The sequence below is a fragment of the Nothoprocta perdicaria genome, unplaced genomic scaffold (genome assembly GCF_003342845.1).
Source record: "Nothoprocta perdicaria isolate Ctin4 unplaced genomic scaffold, notPer1 scaffold_112, whole genome shotgun sequence".
NCBI lineage: Eukaryota > Metazoa > Chordata > Aves > Tinamiformes > Tinamidae > Nothoprocta > Nothoprocta perdicaria.
In genome coordinates this window covers 43577-66486 of record NW_020454228.1, presented here as the reverse complement: position 1 = coordinate 66486, position 22910 = coordinate 43577, and the positions used below count along the sequence as shown (strand labels likewise).

Sequence of the window (22910 nt, the reverse complement as noted above, 5' to 3'; positions counted from 1 at the left end):
CTCAGGCCAGAGAGTGATTCTGGAGATAAGAGCGATAATTATAATTAAAGGTGCTTTAAAAATTTAGCAAGTACTCCTGAATTAAAGATACTTTTTAAAAAAAGGAAAGAAGGAAAGAAGGAAAGAAGGAAAGAAGGAAAGAAGGAAAGAAGGAAAGAAGGAAAGAAGGAAAGAAGGAAAGAAGGAAAGAAGGAAANGAAGGAAAGAAGGAAAGAAGGAAAGAAGGAAAGAAGGAAAGAAGGAAAGAAGGAAAGAAGGAAAGAAGGAAAGAAGGAAAGAAGGAAAGAAGGAAGGAAGAGAGAGAGAAAGACAAGATACACATCCCAAATGCTATTTCAGTACTTACCAAATGTGAGAAAGCTCTGGAATGGGAAGCTTTGATTTTGTGAAGAAATTCTTTGCCACAGAACCTGTTGGGAAACCGTGCCTTATCAACTGCTGAAAATTGAGTCTCCCCTCACTTGCATTTGGCCACGGCTGCTGCACTAGAAGCAGCCAGTTCCTTTGTGCTCAGCAGATGCTCTGGTTAACCCCATGCTAACAGAGCTGTTGGACCATTTGTCACTCAGGGAGTAAGGGATAGGGAAAGCCAGGCAGAGGCTGTTGACCTCATTTCTCCATCCCTCCATAAGGGAAAAATAAASAAAGGAAAACATGCTGCAACCCTGTGATCCTCACCCAGCAGAATTAGCATATCATCAATAATGAGAATCTGGACACTACAGGCTCTGCTTCATGCATAGGTCTTTCTGTGTGTGTAGCAGTGTAGTGTTGGTGGGTCCTAGATTGCCACTTCCCTTGCCATGGCGAGGRGTAACAAAAGAAAAACAGAGGAGAAGAGGAGATTCACAAGCACAACCAAGATCCATCCAGCCTCTCACCTCATTGCTAGACCTTGAATGCCTACAGAAGAGGACAGGACCATGACAAAGTCATGCCATTACATAGCTCCACAATATCCTCAAAACCTCCCAGCCAGTGTGACTGATGAATTCCTCAAGCCAGACACTACATTTAAATATTTAGTAACTTTTAATGCATTTTCTCTCACAGATTTGTTAAATCACTTCATAAACGCAGACAAACTTCTAGCATCTATATCACCATACAGCAAGGATTTTAACAGTTTAAATTGCCTCAGGATGTTGTAGAAATTACAAGTTACCATTTATGAAGGGTATCTCTTGATGTGCAGGAACTGCCTGAGAATCTTGCTCACCATAAAGCAAAATGCCTAGCTCCTTGAGAGGCTACATGTGCACATGAAAATGCATGTATGTATGAACACACAAAGCTACATACATGCATGCATGTGCAGAAAAATAACATTACTGAACCATCATTTTCTCTTCTCTCTTGGGCAAACCATATGGAAAAGACATAACCGAGGGGAAAAAAAAAGAAAAAAAGAAAAGGGCAAAGCATTAATTTCTGCCAGCATCAAGTAATTTATTTAAACCTTTGGCTGGATCAGAACTTCTTGAAACCCAGATGGTGCTGAAGAGCAGTAACATAGCAGGGCTTAGTAGAGCTGCGTCAGCTTAAAGCCTGTGACTTCTTCCTTGCCAGACAGACTGTCAGTACCTGCAATTGATTCCTCTCACAAGCAGTCTGATCTGCCTGTTCACAGCAAAAATGCAATCTTGATATGCTGTTAGAATATTTTTACCAGGTGTGTGCTCTCCAAGATTTGCCATTAACCACCTACAGACCAGGGTCTCAATCCCTCAGAGCCACAGACACTCAGGCTTGGCCACACAAAGCAGTTAACTGGTGCTTAGCTTTCACTACATCCATGCTGCCACTTTTGTGCTGGAAAGCCTAAACTTTTTTCCTTTCAACACTCGGCAGGTGTGATGCACAAATACTGTTCCTCAGARTGACAGAGTTTATTTCCATTTTTATTGAACAGCAATACTTCCCTCTTAGATGCAAATATTTTCCCGACATGATGACTCAGAGTGCTGCACCGTGTCTGAGCAGCAAGGGTGCTTTCCTCCTTAACAGATTTAAAATGCTGCACTGGAACCACTTTGTTTTAATGACAAATCACAGGTTTTCGTGTTTTTTTCCTTTAGCTCTGCAGGCAGCTTAGGCAAGAGAAGGAACGTGATCTGCGTCACTGTCAATGCTTTCTTTTTTGATCCCAATTAGTTACATCTGCATAAATGCATGGAGGTAATGAGATGAAAATGTGCACTAGATAGCAACATTTGGACTTCTTAGGAGGATGCACAGAGGAGAAGGGGAAAAGAACAAGAAACTTATCAGATTCTCAGGTGAACTACCAAGGACTGAAGGAAAAGGGAAGAAAGACATTTTGTCTGCAAAGCAGATGTGATGCACTTGGCTTTTCACACAGTCAGCAGAACAGAACCACTTCTGAAAGAATTAGCATAAATATTTAGGGAGAAAAAAAAAAAAAAAAGAAAAGCAAACATAATGCCCACAGTTCTATTTGGTGTTTTAGTGGTTTGCCTTATTTAAATAAAACACACACAATTCTTTCCCTAAGCATACTCTAAAGAAAATTAAAAATACATATGCAGCACTTGGAGTCTCTCAGCCTTGTCTCTCTGCTCAACACACAGGCCATAGCGCAAACATCACCTGAAATGAAGGCGTTCAGGTCGGGCTGCAGGGAGAGGAACTGGTTCACGTAGTAGTCTCGCTGCTCCTCTGTTATTCTCCACGGGTCATCRGCGTAATGGGCACTGCTGTCCGGCGCCTCCCGCTCCACTGAAAGAGACTGAAGGGAGAGCCGCTGGCACGTGGGGACCGCAAGGCCAGCAGGGCATGGGGCAGCTCACGAAGCCCCGTTCCCCCCACTCCACTCATGGCACGTTTCTAACATGATGCCTGGCAGCAAGGGTCAGGGTGGCTCCCATTGCACCAAGCCAGGGGGACACCTGTGATGCCCGGGGCCCCCTTGGCTTTTCGTCCCTTGCCCCAGTTTTTGTAAAACCTCTGCTTCGAGAAACAAAACATTCAGGAGGAGAAGGATCTTTTGATTTTTTTTTTTTCCCCCTCTTAAGTAGTCTTGGTTAGGGGTGATTTGCATAGTATCCCAAAGAGGGCTGTGAGTGTAGTCAGTGTGCACACTGCTACAAGTTAATATTTAAAATGTTTTTGGCCCATTGACAAATAGGAGGATAAAGGAGGAGGGCAGGAGCAAACAATAACCATGCTCCAAACGACTTTGAAGAGTTTCTCTGACATCTGTGTCAAGAATCGAACACAAAACATTGGTTTTGAAATACATCAAAAGATCCCTGAAATGAGCAACATCATAAAGCTGTAAATTAAATTTCATTTCAAAGCAGCGCACGCATGCACCCAATTTCATTTTGTTCTCATTTATCTGAAGATCTTTTCCTGAAGCCCAGGTGACATTTCATTATGGGTATAGGAAGCTGAGCACTAGCAGAAAGGCACTGAATCCCTGGATCTTATTTATTTAGGAAAACCTCTCCCTAATTTTATTTAAAAATAAATGTTTAGTGTAATATAAATAATTCAAAACAATTAGGAAAGATGCTCATTTTTCTATATGGGAACTCTAGAAATTTTCATTTCAAAGGGTTTTACTACAGTGACTACATAGCTATTTTCTTTAGTCTTTCTATAGTGCTTTTGCATAATCCCATAATGTGAACAGAACTGGCAATTATATGACAAGATATTACCCTCAAAACAGTGAAATGAGACTGAAGAAAAAAGAAATTTTGAGCTATAAGAAAATAAACATCAGAGATAGCATATAGCTATGTTAATCAGCCTGGTTGTTTCTGCATCCTAATATTCCCCATCACTGTTGCCCCCGGAAGAGAGATTATCGGCACAAACCACTAATGACATCAGACTTTTAATCACTAGCATGTTGTCTTGCCTTTCATGTTATTAGAGAAGTCAGTACCAAAAAATGTCCTCAGCTGATCTGATCTCCACATATTCCCTCAAAATTACCTATTCTGAAGAACATTAACCACTGTTAACCACAGGGGACAATTTGCAAGAAAATGGCTGGTACAAGCCCAGGTATCCCGGTAAATGGCAGTGCAAAAAAATCTTCCTTATAATAACTCAAAAGAGTATGGCTTTTTTATTACTATTCTGATTTTCTTGAAGTACATATTTTTTTTTTCTTAGAAAGCCTTTGGAGTTTGGTATTTTTTTCACTAAAATTAGACTCTGAAAAAGCAATTAGAGCACTTAAGAACCTCGTGCCCCGTCTCAAGTCTTCATTGGCCCAAGACACAGAGACGACTGCCTGCCCTAGAGGACCTCAGGGCACCTTAGCCACCTGAAGGCCCCTGCTGTACTGGCAGCTGCAATTACAAACACCCCCCACATCTGTCCTTTGGTACCATCAGCTATGCCATTACTGGCTGTGTCTGTAGGAATGGCCAGATTTTTTGGTCCCATTTCAAGATATCTGTTTTTAATGAAGAAGGAAAGAGAAAGGAGAATTTCCTTATACTGAGAAGTGCAACCTTTAGAAATGAAATCACTGCCCATAAAACCTATAGAAAGGGAAAAGAGGTATAGCAAACTATTGGGACTTTTGGGGTTTTTTTGATTTAGTCATTTGAAAAGGCAGTTGCTTGTATCTCCCGAACATAATCTGGCATTCCCTGAAACTCTTTCTGTTAGATATGCTAGGGATAAGATGCATATACTTTTAGACACCTAGTATTTCCAAAAGTAATAAAGTATTACTATATCCCCCCAAAAAAGCTATGTGCTTGGGAGAAATAAACTGCATTTCAGCATGTCTGTCTTGGAAGTTAAAACTGAATCAAACTAAAAGCAGATCAGAAGAGGCAGAGCAAGGTATAATGTGCTTTCAATAGTCTCTCATTTTGAGTTGAACATTCCAAGTCTAATTTTTCTATACCATTTGCCTGTACTTTTTGTTTTACTGAGCTTCACCATTTTAATTACATACTTCCTTCCTTCAGCTTTGCTTTTTTCTCAAACTTAAAAAAAAAAATCCTTCAGATTCTCATCTAAAACTATCAATGAGAACACATACGAGAAGACATATTTTGGGGAAGTAAGAATTCTTTTGCTTTTTTTTTTTTCCCTTTTAATTCCTCTATGGCTTTTTTAGCACCATTATTAAAGAAAAATATATGGAATTATATGGAATTTATTACCCGGTTAAGAGTTGAACATGCACGTGTAGATTTGGCTCCATAATTCCCTGACGCTGGTCCCTCTTGCTGGTGAGTAGAATGTCTGACTTCATAAGGTGCTGCAGACATTTTCAATAAAACAAATAAAAGGATAATAAATAAGGTTCTACTAGGCTAAAGCAACAACTAAATATTACAAGCTCAACTATCAGTTAGTGATGTAATGTCATCATAACAAAACCTATTTTGTCTTCTGCATTATCATCCCGGCTACATGCTCGTCTTCCAACCTACATCATTCTTCTTTAGACATTACTGATACCATCCTTTTACTAGATGACATAGATCACTGCTCATACTGTTGAAATCTATATAGCCTACTTATATGTTTATAAATTTTATGTATTTCTAGCCTCACATAACAGAAGACAATGTTGCAAATAATAAGAAATAGTTAAACTGAGCTGCAGACAAGCTTCTTTTGACAATGTTATCAATCATTAGTCTTCCATACACTCTTCTTCCCCCCTCCCTGAATTCCAATCAAAAAGCAAAATAAAATGCTTAGCATATCTCATCATCTTAAGTAAAGTTAGTGAAGAAACGCAGTCACTTCTTCTTTAGYTAAGTCAAGTCACTTGCATTCTGCTGCAGCAAATATAGTAAGGAATGACACAATGCCTATTTAAGAACAATGTTTTAAAAAYATGCCAAGTACACAAGCACAAAGACAACTCACTTGCAAATTCTCTCACAGAGCAGTAAACTTCTGCTGGTGGGGTTACATTAAAATGTAACACTAAAAACTTAGTCTGCCTTAGACAGATGCAATTTAAGAGACTCTTGATAAAAAGGGATAACAAGAAAGCTTAAAAATGTATTAAGCTCAGAAAGTTCTTTAAAACTATAGCCATAATCCCATTACCTTCTGTGTGATCTTATCCTGTATTGGTATCTATTTTTAAGTCCTGTACAACTAAGTTTTAATTTCAGAGAAAAAAAAAAAAAAAAGGCAGGAAGGAAGTTGTGAAATATACAGAAATATTTAAAGAGGAAATGCAAGCCCAAGGCCAAATGGTTATGTATTTACTATCAAGACAAAGTTCAAAAACTATCAAGAAAAAACATAAAATCCATTAATACATAGTCATGGTTGCAGTACAGAGGTTTGACTTTTAAAGTGTCCTTAAGACACATTGTCCAATTCCAAAATTATGCTTTCAGTATAAAGTGGGCTAAAAATGTCAATTTTGTGCAGCTATCTCTACATATATATACACAAATAAAGTTTTTTTCAGACCTACCCTTTTGAGTGATCTGCAAAAAGACCAGAAGGTTAACTTTAAAACCAGAAGGACCCATTAAGTCGCCTAGTCTACCACCTGATATTACATAGGTAGTAATATTTTACCCCATTGCTTCTGTTCGGAACATCAGCATGCATTTGACCGAAACATTTCTCRTGAAAGATACCTAGCATTGGGTTGAAAAATTCTATGATCTTAATTTAATCCATATCATTTCCTGGGAAATAAGCATAGAGTTCTGCAGGGGAAGGACATTATCTGCTTAAAAATTTAAGATGTTAAATAATTAATTTTAGAAGAATCTGACACTCTAATTAGGCTGGATCCTCCTGACTCTGTTAGCTTTGCATAACCTCTGATTCCATGAGGAACTGTGCTGACATTAACAAAAAAATATCCCACGGCCCTACACCCAAAAAAGCTGTAACCCTGGCACAGCATGGAAAAAAGTCCAGAAAACAGTACCGCACTCTACAGGTATTACACCCTGAAGAACAACGCACTAAGATATGGCAGGTTATCGGGAACAGTGGTCTGTATCTGCAGCATGTGCCATTCATTTGAGCAGAACCTCTGCTCTTGGTGTATTAAAATTGCATTAAGATTGCATTAATCTCAATGCTGAGATTAAGATAATCCCAGCATTGTTGCTTATATCAGAAGTCAAGCAATGCTGTTTTAACTAGTTAAATGCTGTTTTAACTATTTATGCTGAAGGTAAGGTGAGAAAATACCCTGCGTCTGAGTTAGGCTTACCTAATCAACAAGTCAGTGGATATAAATCAGTACTAACATGATTTTTATTTATCTGGAAGGCCATTTGATTGTGTTCAAACGTGTTTTTATCATGACTGTAATTAGCTTCAAAATGTTTCATTGCTCTGTTTATTCACTCATTTGTGAATAAAYAGCTCATTTGACAGCTGGTAAAGGACTAACATACTACACTTTCACTCATTACAAACTAAGTCATAGCAGTCTTCTTGCCTTTCTTTGACAGAACAGTCCAATATCTGATGTCCAATATCATCACCACATTTGTCATCAGATTTTGCAATTATGAGAGGAAAGGTACCTTACCAGCAACAGGAAGTCTAAGCTCTTGCTAAAATCTCGCTTCTAGCCCCAAAAGTTCACTATAAGCTTTTGTACTCCTAAGATATATGCTATCCTCTTACTAAAGTTAGAGGGTTTTGCTGACAACTTTAAGGGAAAGAAGATCAAGGACAAAATATGTTTGTAGGGCTTTATCTCTGTTTATTTTGTCTAGGTTACATCATGGGCCTGTATTTATATTCATGCCCTATTATTACTTTTTTTATGTAACCAGAGAGATTATTATCCTTTACAATAAACAGAAAACCTTTGTTTGCAGGAAATTTGAAAAGTAGCAGAGCAGTTACTGAGATCAGAACTGGGCTTTTCTCCTCCTCTAACTAAACAAGAAGCGTCATGCACTCTAGGGATGGTCACAAACTTTCTATCATTGGAATGTACTGTGCACAGTTGTCAAAAATTAGGTACTGTCATTTATCTGTGAGCAGTAACATGCACATCTACATAATCTACCAAATAGGAAGAAAAGATTGAATAAACAGAAAAAAAAAAAGCTTTTATGCAAAACAGAATTAGATGATTGGATCATTCTCCAAAATCCAAGTCTAATTGAAACTTGAAATCATTATCCTGATTGTTAGTTGCATTTGAACTTCAGAAGCTTAGAAGAAGAAAGAATTGAACACAATGTGTGCATCTCAGTTTATATCCTACCTCCGTGCTGCTGCTCCAGCCCATTTCTTGATTTACCATATCCATAACTTAGGTGTGTTCTCTGATAACTAGAYGGAGAAGCAGGAGGTGAACAGATTGGTGACATTGGAGGAGACTTGGGTTCCTATTTCAAAAACAATCAACAGAAAATGGAATTTTGAGATGACAATAAAATGACCCAGTAATCTTGCATGACAATCCAAACACATACAGCCTGATGGACAAAGAACACTAAAATACAGCAGCTCCCTAAGCCCTTTATTTTCATGAAAATTCTCATTCAAAAAAAAATAGCAAGAAGGTAAAGACAGGCTTTGGTATTAAGCCTTCTTCTAAAAGTGAAGCACAGCAAGGCTGTAATAAAGTATTACAGTTCGCAACTTAAGACATTTTACTTCCAAATACACCTGAAGTATTTTGTCAAAGGCTTAATGTTAGTGGCTATCTTTCAATTTACATATCATAGTGAAGTGAATACATTCTTTGTTTGAAAGAGCATTTTCCATATTAAAGCCAGTCAAATACAAACAAACAAACAAAAACTTCTGACTTGGTAGTTTAAGCACTCTGTGGATTTCCAGGTGTAACTGGGTATCTATCCTAGAGTGTCCTCTTTCCACTGGCTTACAGAGATTGTTTGAGGATGATGTGATCCCCAAACAATGGCCTGTATGAAAGGAAAACACCGCCACAAAGACAACCTAGAAAGAGTGGAGGTTTGATGGCAGCCTTCTGCTTCAGCATCGGTACATGCAGACAGATAGATGTATGTGCTATTCCTCGTCCTGCTCTTTCCTTTGCATGTTTTGTCACCAGCTCATTACTCCTGGTTAACCTCAGGCCGGGAACGCTGCTACTCACGCTGATGCAGTGTCACRAACGCACACAGAGAGAAGGATAAAGTGCCTGCCACAAGGCATTTACAATGTGACCTGATACACTACCAGAGGAGAAGGTGTCAGGCTTAGGAAAAAAAAATATGTAAATAATGCTTGCTCTGTCAAGTCCCTTGTATTTGAATAAGCATTCTCAACCCTGCTAAATACATGTAACATAAATCTCATTTTGACAGCATTATTAAATTGGCAATTCAGGACAGCAGAAACTAGCAAGAGGCCTCACTGACAGCAAAAGAAAAACAGATTTCTTCTAGGCTACTCTGCTGTTATGTCTGGGAGAGACTAGAAGGGAAAAAATGTTGTAGCCCTATTCCACCCCAAATAGTGACTCATAACAGTCTTTTCCTCCTTTCAACAGCTCTCTTCCAACTGAGTAGTTCTGTAACAACTAAAGATCACACTTAACATGAGAAATTATTTGCTTTCCTGTTTCTCTCCCTGCTTTAACATGCAGATCTCTTATTTGCTCCACTTCCCCTGCCTTCTCCAAGAAACAGTACTAAAAATAAGCAGGACAGTATTGAAAGAACTTCTATAGAATATCACAAGGCTAATAATTTTATACAAGTTCGTATAAAGAAATTGCTTTCGGGGATAAGACTGATGGATAGATCATCAAAATAAGCACAGAGTCCTGATGGGTGATATTTGCAAGCAGGGAGTTCATCTCACATATAGCACTGCAAAGCTGAACAAGCCCATGTGCGTGTAGTCATTTACAGAGCTAGACCCAAAAGSAGTATGCATAATGATATATTGGCCTGAGGGAGACAGGCCAGTTACCTGTTTGTCCCCTTCATCTGTTCTTTTGTAGGAATTTTTTTCCAAAGTTGCATGTGGAACCTGAAATTTAACTCCATGGGGTTCTGTTGGATTCCCATAACGTATTTCACTGTCATTTTTCATCGCCATAAACCGTGGCAGAGGCAACTCTTCATTAAAAGAAAGAAAAATTCAATTGAGTCTATGGCATATTAGAAGTCTTTGAAGTAGTATCATATTGCAAAACCAATGGAAAAAAAAGTACTATTTATATTTTATAATATTTGTAACTATGGAACTCTTGTGATTATTTTATGTCTCAGTGAAAAAATGTGAATGCTATGCAAAGCTGTATTCACTAGTTTTATATATCTTTTCTCAATGCAAATAGAAAGAAATAAGCCTTGTGTGCGCTATTAAAGCAAGTGTCAAACTCATTTCCTGCCTTGGAAATGTCTAAAATGAAAAGAATGGTTTTCCACAGAAGCTGTGGACCTAATGAATTCCTTGGGTGAGGATCACAGTATTCTCAGCAGAGCCATCATAAAAGGAACAAATTAAAAATGCTAGGGTTAAGAGATCACTTCGAGGCCTGATGAGTCTATGGTGTCAAAAGAACCTATTTTACCTCTGTTCTGCAGAGCGAAATAGAATAATACTTCTAAGCAAATGCATCTTCAAGGCAATTCACATTTTGAGAAAACATCCAATTATTTAGAAATCTTTATTTTGATGCACAGTTACCCTGTAAGATCAATACAACTAAAATTAACAGAACATAGGCTCCAAAATCAAGTAAAGCCCTGCATCACCTCTGTAATCATCTACACCTACAGCTGCTAATGGCAAGATAAAGAAATCAATTTGAGGCTGCTACGTGTTACTCATCCCACTCTAAAAGYGCTAATATATTTCAAGAGAAAATGTAATTAGCACGGGAAGCACTTCAGTAACAGCCAATAAGCAGGATATCAATACAAGAACTGGGAGTACCCCATTCACTCCAATTGCAGATGTTGCACTTAAAAAACATAGCCAGTAAATCTCACTTAATTTGGATTTCTAGAGGCCTTTTTTCTTCTCAAATTAACAATGGCACCCCTAAAAAGAAACCCAATGCGAGAGAGAGACAAAACAAGTTCTCTGTAAGGAAAACCATGGCCAACAAATCTAGGCTGCCTGTTTTACTCCCAGTTGAAGTTCTCCTGATAGCTACTAACCTCCTGTGGTACCCACATTGGATCACCTCTGTTTCGCAGGGAGCTCTGCAAGAGCAAGAGCTTGGGCAAGGAGCTGAACCAAGGCAGGTCTGCATGTGCCTAAGCCCAACTTTCAGCTGGCTAGGGGCAGCCCTGGGAATCTGTTCCTCAAAACATACCTGAATGCACCCGCTAGGGGTGATCTGCCAAACAATCCCTGACTATCAGGGGTAGTTTGATGGACAGGTCCTCTCCTTCCTACCTTCTCTCTCAACTCATGGTCCTTTGCTCTATGGGTTTCATCAGGAAGGTGGCAAACACTGTGGCCCAGAGCATGTCCTTGTGCAATGCTTCAAACACGTGTCTGTGACATGGAAGCTAAGGGCTCAAACCTGTTAAGGCTGATTCATGACTGGAAAGCCATCAGTTATGAAACCCAAGCATGGCTGAGCATCACTGAGGCAAAAGCATCTGGCTCCTGCCACTGACTTCTACCAAGAGAACAACCTGAAGGGAGCCTCTTTCTTTGTTCATTACTAGATATTGATAAGCTCTCCTGAGAAGTATTTTTCTCCATCAGAATGGCACATTCAATATTAGTGCCAGTTCTTTGTGAGAGAGAAAAAGAAAGCACACATTTTAAGCCACATGTAATGTTTTTTCATACATACCAATGAAAATTGTTATGATCTTATTACCACAGCCTGTTTATTTCAGAAGGATTATCTTCTGAAGCAGGCCAGGGTTACAAGCTGCCCAGCAGAGAAAGACCTCTGAGCTTCCCAAAACATTACTTCAGTCCTGAAGCGGCCATCAGTCCCTGCTCTGGACAGATACTAAGATCAGAGGTTGAAGGGACAAAGAAATGGATCCATAGCACTGTGCAGCCCATTTCACCTCCTTTCTGGTAATGCTTTTTATAGGAGGGAGATATAATGTCAGCTTTGCCATACATGTAATTCACTGTAATTGTCTCAGAGAATGTAACATTACCTACTGGCTCTTCTCCATTCCCCAAAACACAGTTTTGCTTCATGCACAAGTTAGAAGAAAACTTTACCACAACAGACGGCTAAAAAGCTTTAAAAAAAAGGAAGAAACAAGTGCAGAGCTTTGCAAGCAAAATTTGCTACTTACCATTCTTAATGCTCTCAATCCGCACTGGAAGCCCCGACTGTGCTGCCGCAATTAACTTCAAAGCAATATAAAACTGAGCAGGACCAAAACAACCCACACGTTTGGCTCCACAAACTTCTGTAATCTAAGAGAAAAGAGCATTTTTGGTAAAAATGCATTTCACTCCTACGGGGAATATAAGCAGTACTAAGTAAACAAGCAAAGGAAAAAAATATCTTTAAAATTGCAAAAGGTTCGTACTTGAAGATCTCTATTAAGTGTATGTGGTTCAATTCAGGACATCATAGTCTGATAATATGCCCCCCATATCACAGGCAAGTAGTTATTTATTACCCTTTTCAGAAGTATTGCTGTGTGACATTGCTAGTCTAAAACACATTATGTGGTTTCATATCACAACTGGTTGAATTTTAGTAGCAGGCAAAATGATTTCTGTAAGTACGCAATTCCATATAAAATGCTTCCATCATACAAGCTCTGACAGCCCTAGAAAAATCGTAGTCACTATTATATAGGGACCTTGTAGCAATAGCCCTTATAACAGTTACTGTCATTAAAATATAAATATAACACAAGAAATATCCCAACATGCTACTTTAGGTTTTCATTGTGAAAAAGTAACGTGGGAGAATGTTTCAGCTAAGAAACCTTCAGGCTTTCTCAGTGGAGAAGCTTAGTTTCCCCCATCCTATCCTATACATCTTCAATTAGACCTCCACCACCTCCTCTGTAAAGGAAATCATTCCAGATTCACACACAGAGACAACAGCTAAATAAACAAAACCTATCAGCAGGCCTGAAACACAGATGCTAATCCTCCCATGYCTGGAGCTGCAAGATGCTCAGAAACAAATTTCAGTCATCCTTTCAGGTTAGAATGAAACTACGCTGCCCTCAGATGCAGAGGGGAGCCTCAAATTGTTTTTCTAAAAGTACACAAGGATTAGCAAGGCCTCCCAACTGCTGAGTTTTTATGACCTGTGTGCTGAACGACACTAGAGTGGTGTTCGTTCTTCATGGCTAAGTTCCGCTGTCCGGAAAACCCTGCCAGCAGGACAAGTGCCTGTACTCCCCACCTACAGCACGAAGGAAATAATTGGCACTTGATGCAGTAAACAAACAACACAAATGAAAATTTTTTATTTTTTATAATATTTTACATACACTATGGTAGAACGTGATTTATTGAAAACAATTGTCGGAATGGTATTTTTTTAAATAATCAAAAAAAAATGTCTCCAAGTGTTTTCTTCTTTGGATATGGCTGCTGCTTTGACTGCATGAGTGTTGGCTTCCTCCTCTTCCCGTTAGTTTCTGGGATGCACAGCTTAAATTCCCTGATTACAAGACAGACCAAGTAGCTGCCTTTTCTCTTGCTACTCAATGAAAAGAGTACGTAAAGCTTCAATTAACCCATGGAATTTGCCATCCTCTTTCTTCCACATATACATAGAGATAATCCCACGGGCAGTTTGTCAGGACGCTAGGTAGGGTTCTGGCACTTGGTACCAAAGACTGGACCATCTCTCTACGTCTGGGAGCATGCAAAATATTTAAAATATCTGGGACAAACTGCAAAATATTTAAAATACCTTCTCCTCTGCTCACTCCCCAGGACAGCAATTGTCTCTTAGAGTACGTTTGCATGTGATATGGCTTTTTGACTCGTGGCCTTTCGGATACACATGCGCCAACACCAACGCACATTCTCAGTCTTGCTGGTCTACTCAGAGTTTGGGTGCTACTGAGGAAGGGGACACATTTCTATCGACAAAAATTCAGCTAGGCACATGGCACTGGTTTCTCTTTTTGGGGGGAGAAAGAGTAAAGTAAGAAAAATATAAGTTCTGATGTCAGGGCAAGGCATAGTATCTACTTGATTCTGCAAATTGCTCARTCGATGAGGTAGCCTCATTGCATCATTTTCTTCTCTTTTACAAACAGCTACAGTCATTTTCAGAGGCAAACCTTGCTGCTGCCACCTAGACTGTGGCCATTTCAAAACTAAGCTGTGAGACACAACTTCTCTTACTTGGGACTACAGTTCTCTCAGCAAAGGCTGGACAGATTTTTCTCCTCTGGAAAAAAATCTTTCTTTCCTGCCCTGCCACCACATGCCTGTGGGCATAAAACACTGGCATTAGCATCAGCTATGTCTTCTCTCTCCATCTGCTAGAGAAGAGAACACGGAGCAACTGTGTAAYGCAGGGAATTGCAATGCTATAATCTTTTATCTGATATCACATTATTACCTTTTGAAAAGTAACTAAGAGTTGATTTCATATGTATATTTTCTTGTCTAAGGCCACTGAACCCATGCATTGCTCTTTACAAATAATCATTGTGAAACTGTCTTTTTGTAATTTTGCTCTTTGGTCATAACAAGATGAAAATACTTTTACTCACAATCTCTTCCAAGTTACTTTTGCAATTAAAATTGATCAAACAAAATTCCAATTTCTTGCTAATGGCCTGGAGCAACAGATGCAAGCTGAAAGAGTAGCCAAATTTATTACACAATTAATTGGAAGAGTTCACTTCGATTAATTGTAGGCACAAGCATTTATTCCAACTACATTCATTGTATAGTTGAAGGAGAGATACTCAAGATCCCATGCAGAGAGCAATTCTTACCACCAAAATCAGGGCCCTGTTTAGAGCTACCACCTGGAGAAACCGCTGTCTGGCAACAGAACCTTTAACCATTAGCCTTTATTTAAAATTAATTCTTCAGAACATGCTGCCTGCTTAAATTCCCACAGCAGCTTAAACTGAACACTGCATTTTTTTTTTATTTGCCGGATTTACCCTCTGCAGGGCCAATCTCCTGATGGGCAGATTACATTTAGTGATATGCTTTGCTGCAGCTAAAGCAGTTTGTGCAATATACTATTAACAGTCTTTAAGATCCACCTGAATTAAAGGCATTGTAAATGAATGCCACATGATATTTTTCAAGCTGAAACTGGACTCTCTAGCTAGTAAACCAAAGAGCACTTTAGAACTCAGGTATACAGAAATACCTCCTGAAAGACAGAGGAAAACGTCAATTCTGCTTTCACTCAACTGAGATTTTAAAACAACATCTTTCTATCCTTCCCTATTGTCAGTTTAGGTTATGCAGTTTTCAGCAGGCTAGCAAAAAAGTGCTGATATTTTCTATTCATGCACCACTAAACACACAAAAGAAAACAAAGTGCACGTTTTGATCCTGCAAGAGATTTTAAGACAGTACTATTGACAATCAGTTTTCATTGCAAAACTATTTTTTTTTAGATTCTTCCGCAACAAACTACAATCCTTCAGTGATAGCTGAATATGGAACAAAAGCTTAATGAAGAACATGTTGGGAATAATTTTTCATGGTGGCAGGTTACTGCTTTTGCTTGCCAACCCTGACCTCAGGATTCTAAACATTAGTCTGAGAGATGCATTCCATGATTTGTGAGAGAAGAATATAATGTCGAAAAGGCTAAAATGGAATTAAAATTTCTGCAAGGTGTAACAGCTCATATGGAACAGATTCACAGGTCACTTTCCAACAGAAAAAAACAATAAAAAGGTCATTTCAAACAACATACAGAAACAACAGACGTAAGGAAAGCTATAATGTCTCTACTCTTGTTAATTCTAAATCAGTCCTGGAACAATGCCTTCAAATGCATTGGAATTTCAACAGATAGTCTTAAACCATATGTTCTGTACAAGAATCACACCATCTTTCCTATCATACAGCCATGAAAGATGGCAAGGAAGATCTGTATGTGTGCACACCCTTCAGAAGGTTTTCTGTGCTTGTAAAAATACAAAACTTTATCTTTTTTTAAAAAGAGACTTCTGACTTACCAAYATTAAAATTTAAAATGTAGCTATGGTATCATCAGGGCCTCTGAGCTGTTTGGAAGAAAGGCTGTTTTAAATTACTGTTCTCCATGCAAAGTACTAATAGAAAAGCTTTACATCTTGAGATGCTGGAACAAAAAGCAGATTTTTGTATTTATTATCCACTCACTGCTCTGCTCTATCGGCTGACAGCAAGTGTTATTTTTGTAATTGCTCCTTGAAGACATCCCACATGGAGCAGCTTTTCCCAGCACAAWCTGACATTGTTCCAGCTCTCCCCTACTCTCTCCAAAAAGTTTCCACTGCAGTCTCCAAGAGCACTGACCTCTCACACACCCCGGGCAGGTCTGATTTAGATTGCAAGAGCTAAACTTCAGGATTTGAACATAAGCCTAGGGTTGAAGGTTGTCTTCTGTAAGTGCAGAAATAGGGGGAAATCAAAAACAACTATTCAAAAGTCTTAGAGTAGATGGGCAGACTGAAGATGACCATCCTCAAGCCTTAAGAGAAAGCCTTAAGAGCAAGGCAAAGATAGAGCTGGGATTTTTGCTTTTTTTTTTCTTTTACACAGCCATTAACTCTGCTATGTTATCCTCTGTATTTACCTAGCAGTTTTCATCTGTTCTGCCCATTTGCCACTATCTGCCATGAAGATTATCATTGTCTGTCATCTGTAGGTAAACCCAGCCCAAAGGGGCTCAAATTTTKGTGAGCAGTTGAGTCACTACTAAAAACAAATATATGTTGAATATATATTCAAACTTATTATGAAAAAAGAAGATGGAAAACACGGTCTTCTGGGCCTACCTGCCTCTTTCATTCCAAACCTTTCAAAGTCCTTCTCCTTGTTTGTGATAAAACTAGGCAAAAATATTTTCCAGTTTATCARTTACTTCTGCATTTTCACAGATCACAGAATCATAGAATGGTTAAGGTTGGAAGGGACCTCTAGAGATCATCTAGTCCAACCCTCCTTGCATACACAGGGTTACCCAGAGCTCGTGGCACAGGGCTACGTCCAAGCGGGTTTTAAAGATCTCCAGAGAAGGAGACTCCACAGCCTCTCTGGGCAGCCTGTTCCAGGCCTCTGTCACCCTCACTGTCAAGAAGTGTTTTCTCAAGTTCCTGTGGAGCTTTTSGTGCCTCAGTTTGTGGCCRTTTCCTCTAGTCCTATCGCTGGCCACCACTGAAAAGAGTCTGGCCCCCTCCTCCTCACTCCCTCCCTTGAGGTATTTATAGACACTGATCAGGTCCCCCCCTCAGTCTTCTCCTCTCCAGGCTGAACAGGTCAATTTTATGGAACATGTGAAATAGCTTCTGCACAGTGCCTACAAAAACACTAGATACACTTCAAGAAATGCACCTGACAGAAGAACTGCAGTGGCAATGTGCCTCAGAATCCAACTGTTGAATGACCAAAGACATCTCCCATCTAAATCAACCATCCTAATAAAACTGCCTCAAAGACAAGTACTTGAAGAGATGGCATATCAACAGCTTATCTCAGTAATATATCATGCTGCTGACTCATTTGTTTTTTTATTTTGTGTTCGTAGGTTCTGCTTGTAACAGACACGCTCTGCTACATCCTTATACGGATACTTCTTCCTGGTGCGATCACTGCTCAAATATGTCTAACAGTACCTGCAGCCCAGGGCTGCATCTCTCTCCATTATTTAAACAAAGTAAGAAACAGCACATCCTGGATCCAGAAGGGATCAGGGAGTGAAGGAACATACTGGAGCAGTGAGGTGTCAAACTGCATGGAGGAAGACGCTCTATTAGAGATTAGTTTGCTACTTTTGCTCGTTTGCTTCAGTAAATATAAATTTTACTCTATCCTCTTGTCTTCTAAATGCAGATGCTTTGTCTATTTTAGTCTTTTTTAAACTTAAACTGATGTCCTTACTAAAATCTAGCTACTCTGAGTAAACAGAGCTCCAACACCTAAAACAAAGGAATTTTAAGCAGAAGTTGAAAATGGTTTACTTGATGGGACACATGATAACACATATGTAGTGCATTTTTAAAGACCTCAGTACAAAGTACTCAGACCTTTATCTCACTGATAAAGCTGTGCATGATCATAGCTTTACACTAAGGAGCAATATAAGTGGCAAGGCAAGCTGCCCATAAATTACTAAGATTTAAGAGCTCTAACTAACTCTTTTTGAAAAGCAGAGGAAAGCAACCACATCTGTTATGGGGAAAAAAACAGAATTTATTTCAGCAGACTTTTACAACACCTCTACTGGCATGACCCAGCATCATCCACATCTGCCTGTGCAGATGCTACACATGCCATTCATGTCTGAGCTTCTGGAGGGGAGGCACTTCGCTTTGGGAACAGCTAAGACACTCTTCAGGCAGTTGCAAGCAGAATGTGGTGCATCCGCACCAAGAACTACACAGCCAACGGGTCAGACTTGATTAGTGCACAGGCCACCACAGATAAAATCACATGAAACAGCTACCAAAAACATTTTCAAACAATTCTGTAAGTCTCACATCTTAGCACAACAACAAAAATATTTTATTGGCTAGAAAAAAAATTCTGAGCGGAGGTAAATAAAAAAGCTTTCAATTGGAAAAGATTCCTGCAACTGGGCGACACAGGGACAGAATTCACACTYGGTTAATTCTCAGTCGTCAGCAACAGATGCCTGGAGAAAAGAGCATGCAAGCCATGTAATACCTGAAAAAGGAAAACAGGCTATGCCAGCATACTGTATGTTAAAAAAAAAAAAGTATTTATCTGACTTATGCACTTATATGCATGTTAAACAAAGACTTCAAATATTAGGAGTGTTGGACAGAAAGACTCAGTTGATATCAGCAGCCTTTATTTCAACACTTACAAGTACTGAACTGTGTGTGTGTGTGTGTGTGTGTGTGTGTGTGTGTATATATGCATATGTATATATAAAAATGAAGCTTCCTGTGCTTAGCTTTTGGTATTGAATATATAAATAACAGTGAATCTCATTTTCTTTTATCCCTATGTGACATTGAAAAGGCAGACACTGTCATCTAATGACTTCCTTGTTGAGATGTTTAGGAATCACTATTCCTGAGAACTATCTGAAAGTCTAAAAGCCAAGGGTAACAAGTTCTTTTCACAATAGCAAAGCCTACAGAATTATACAGTTATATCCATTTTCTGATAATATCTTTTATTTTAAAAAGAATTTTAGCACCATCTTCCTGCACACACCTTTAGGAGTGGGCAAAAATCTTGAGGGATGAAGAGATGAAGCAATACCTTTCAAAATCCCCTTACATTTCACTTCTTACTACTTCTTATTTGTAAMTGAATTCTGTACCTGATAAAAACAGTTCTTCCATCCAAAATTATTCTAACTGATTTAGGATCACTAGCCAGTACAGAATTCATATAAAATCTGTCCAGGTCAATAAATACAGCTTGCACAAATAAATTTTTATAGGAGGAAAAGTAAAATTTCAGCTAACCATATTAGACTAGAAACACAAAAATAAAAAGTCTGAAAAGAGTTTGCTCTGAATTTAAGAAATCTTTGTAATGATACTAACGGAACTGAAGGAAGTAAGGATTCTACTCACTCACTGAAATGCTTCATATTATTTGTAGGTAATTCTGAGATCCAATCGAAATCTATAATATTCAGTATTGCGTTCTTTTTTTTTTTTTTTCCTTTTCAAATCTTACTGTAGATTCGATTGTATATTGTAGAATCAAGGAAGCCTAATACTCTAAGTAAAATGAGAAATCTGGCACTATCGTGTCATCCCATCTGAACAGGCAGACTGCAGAGCTTATCCGACTTTCTGCTGAAACAAGGAACTGTCAAGAGTATTTCATTCCCGTGAGCATTAGACAGTTCAAGAGATTTCACCTCACAGATGTTTAATACTAAACATTTTATACATTATAACTATGCTTTCTTAAGGTCATTGGCCATTCCAAGGTTTTCTGTTCATCTTCCTTCTCACCTCTTCCTTTCCAATAACATATATGTGGAAATAGCACAAAAAAAGTCTGGGGCAGGAAGGAAGACAACCCAGATCCTTCAAGTCTCACTCACTCAGCCGAGACATTATACAAAGCCCCAATACCCACAAGGAACTCATGTAGGAATTTGATGTTGGCAAACTACATACAACTATCCAAAAAGGAACTAAGCCAGGACTGGCATTGGGCCAACGAAAATATGCATCAGTTTGTGAAAATCTCRTTTTCTGGAGGCTGTAGTAAAAAAYAGTGTACAAACCTCACTGCTACCAAGAACGATTGGAGAGTTCCCATTTAGTCCAAGTGGAAATGCTACATTTTGCTGAGGAGCTGCATTGATACCMTTCTGGAATGAATAATATGAACATTAAGGGATGACATTATCATTAACAACGATAGATTTTAGTGTATCTCTGTGTTTATATCACTTTAGGTGATATCTTTAGCGATAAGGTTGTTGACATTTCAAGGAATATTTTGCACAAGCAGCATTTCCATTCACATATTTTCCTCCTGAGCTTACGTTTTCATCAATTTAAACTATGACAATAAACTTGAATTCATTATTTAGAATGGCACTTGATATGCTTATTTTTAAAAATCCATACATAGCACTCCTTATATAAACACAGCTGAAAGTAAATTCAACTGGAAATTCAGTAAAGTAAATTCAGTCTTAGCAATCAAATCTTATTAGGAAAAAGTTTCTGCAATTTGTCCAGGTCTTTTATGCAGAAAAAATAAGGTCTCTCTATTGCTGAAATAGAGTATGCATTACTTGAACAATACAATTGTGTATTATTAAAAATTCTCTTTCATCTTTTCCTGTTTCAAAATGATGTGTTCTTTCTACAATATTTATCTTACTCTCTAAAGAATTTAACATCAAGTCGTTGTTGTAACTTACTCTTCAATAAATAAGCAAACATTCTAAGTTAAGTAATACAATATAATTTTATTCTAATGTTAAAATAGCATCACAGAAATCGTGATTATAACTACACTCCCCATGACCAGTGAAGCAGCTAGGCAGTCTCACTTGACATACAAAATACAACTTGCAACAGCTGAAAAAAAAATGAAAAGCTTTGAACTTAATAGCAAAGAGATGATGATCTCCTGTGGATATAATCACAACATTTTGTGAATGGACAAGCAAAATATCTCCTTAGATTCTTAAGACTCTTTTGGCACATATGAAAAAACAATGGGATATTCCTACACAAATCCTGAAATCAAAGAGCAATGAGGAAAACAGGCAGAAAGCTGGATAATTTCCTTCTAAAATGTACAGAAATTAACTACTATCAGAGGTCTTTTCCACTGATGAACTTAACCAAGGAAATCTCCAAAATGGCCAAGTGCAATTAAATTTTTATTTTCTCATTCGATGGTAGTGCTTAAAGGTGTTGTTCTGCCATAGTTCATCATGTTACCTTGGGTGAATTCTGGAAAATCAAGTGATTTTAATTCATTGTCGTAATCAAGAGATCTGCATGACTGTCTGCAGATAGTACCACRTGATGCATTTTGTAGTCTCTACAACAGCTGCCTTATTATTTCCACATTTCTTTGCCAGTTCAGCATGAAAATATTTCAAGTTTTATTCTTAGATGCTCTGCCAGAATAACTTTACGATCTGTTCCATTTGTATGCTTTTTATTCTTTTTTCTATTTTTTTCCAGAGCTGAAAGGATACCAAGAGCAACGGACAGTGGACCTCATGGCAGTTACTGTTATCTTTACATATCCAGGCAAAACGGTTTCTTTACTTACTTTGGAAAGCAAATAGCCTTTTTTTTCCTCAATGAGCACATTTTACTTGTTGATGGAACATCACCACTCTCGCAGCCATGGCAGTCATGATGCGTTTGTGCACATACTTCAACTGTATTACATGCAGATGAATTTTTAACCATGTATCATAGTCAAGATGCACTTCAAATTCCCTCTGCTTTGCCTCTAGCCTACATGATGATCTGTGCTTCAAGTCAGAAACTCTTACAGCATCCTCATCCAAAAGTCAAAAGACACCTTTCTCTCCAGGTCACCCAGGTCTGAAGTCCTTCTACTGAAGCAGTTCAGAAGACACCAGGCAAAACAGTACAGGAAAGCTCTCCGTAAGCTACAGGCCTTCACTGATGAACCTAGGTGATTATTTCTGGAAAACTCTAGAAAACCTTTCACTGAGAGGTTTGCTCCTGGAGCATGTCTAAATCTGACCTGGGTCCAGGAGTCAGGAAATAGGCCCAGACCCCACAGAAATTTTGTGATCCAAGTGGTGACKGATAGATTGTCCAAAAAATGTAGCATTAAATATATTAAGCGCATGTGAATATGCCAGAAAGCCTGGGGCATCTATCAAAGCAGGATGCCCTCTCTCATGTAAGACACAGTTCACACAATAGAATTCAAGAAAACACCTCTGAGTCTATTTGCTTCTAGTGTGCCTTAGCTCCAATGTAGAAAGCGCTACTCTTTTGTGAAAATGTAATTCAGTACAYTGAAAAAAGGAGAGAAAAAAATTCACAGAGTGCTTTAAATTATGGCTATTCTAATGTCCCACGGGAACAAATAATGATGAAGTTTGGTTTTTAAATCGGCCCCTCTTGGCAGCAGAGTGGAGATTTTAACCATTTAAAACTAATTGACAAGTTATTAAGCGTACCACACAAAAATTTTAAGCAATGTTGCATATTAAGAAGTGTTGCACTCAATCACTTCTAAGACTTCAATCAATGATGAATCGCTGCAAGGAGACATACACTGCCATACGAAAATCTGGGAGGAAAAGCACTGTAAAACCTGACCAACCTTTTTCTCAAAGGGAACGTCAGCATTGCCCTTCAAGAAAGATTTGGACA

General features: G+C 38.5%; 1 protein-coding gene across 1 annotated transcript in view; it reads right to left on the bottom strand.

Moving 5' to 3' along the window:
* Positions 1 to 22910, bottom strand: part of REPS2 (RALBP1 associated Eps domain containing 2) — a 90611-nt gene that overhangs the window by 47031 nt on the left and 20670 nt on the right. Inside the window, exons 2-7 of the mRNA XM_026052016.1 lie at positions 12213 to 12336; positions 9898 to 10046; positions 8216 to 8339; positions 5160 to 5257; positions 2611 to 2749; positions 347 to 410 (exon numbers count right to left, since the gene is read on the bottom strand). Coding sequence (XP_025907801.1) covers positions 347 to 410; positions 2611 to 2749; positions 5160 to 5257; positions 8216 to 8339; positions 9898 to 10046; positions 12213 to 12336 — 698 coding nt within the window. The remainder of the gene's footprint in view (positions 1 to 346; positions 411 to 2610; positions 2750 to 5159; positions 5258 to 8215; positions 8340 to 9897; positions 10047 to 12212; positions 12337 to 22910) is intronic.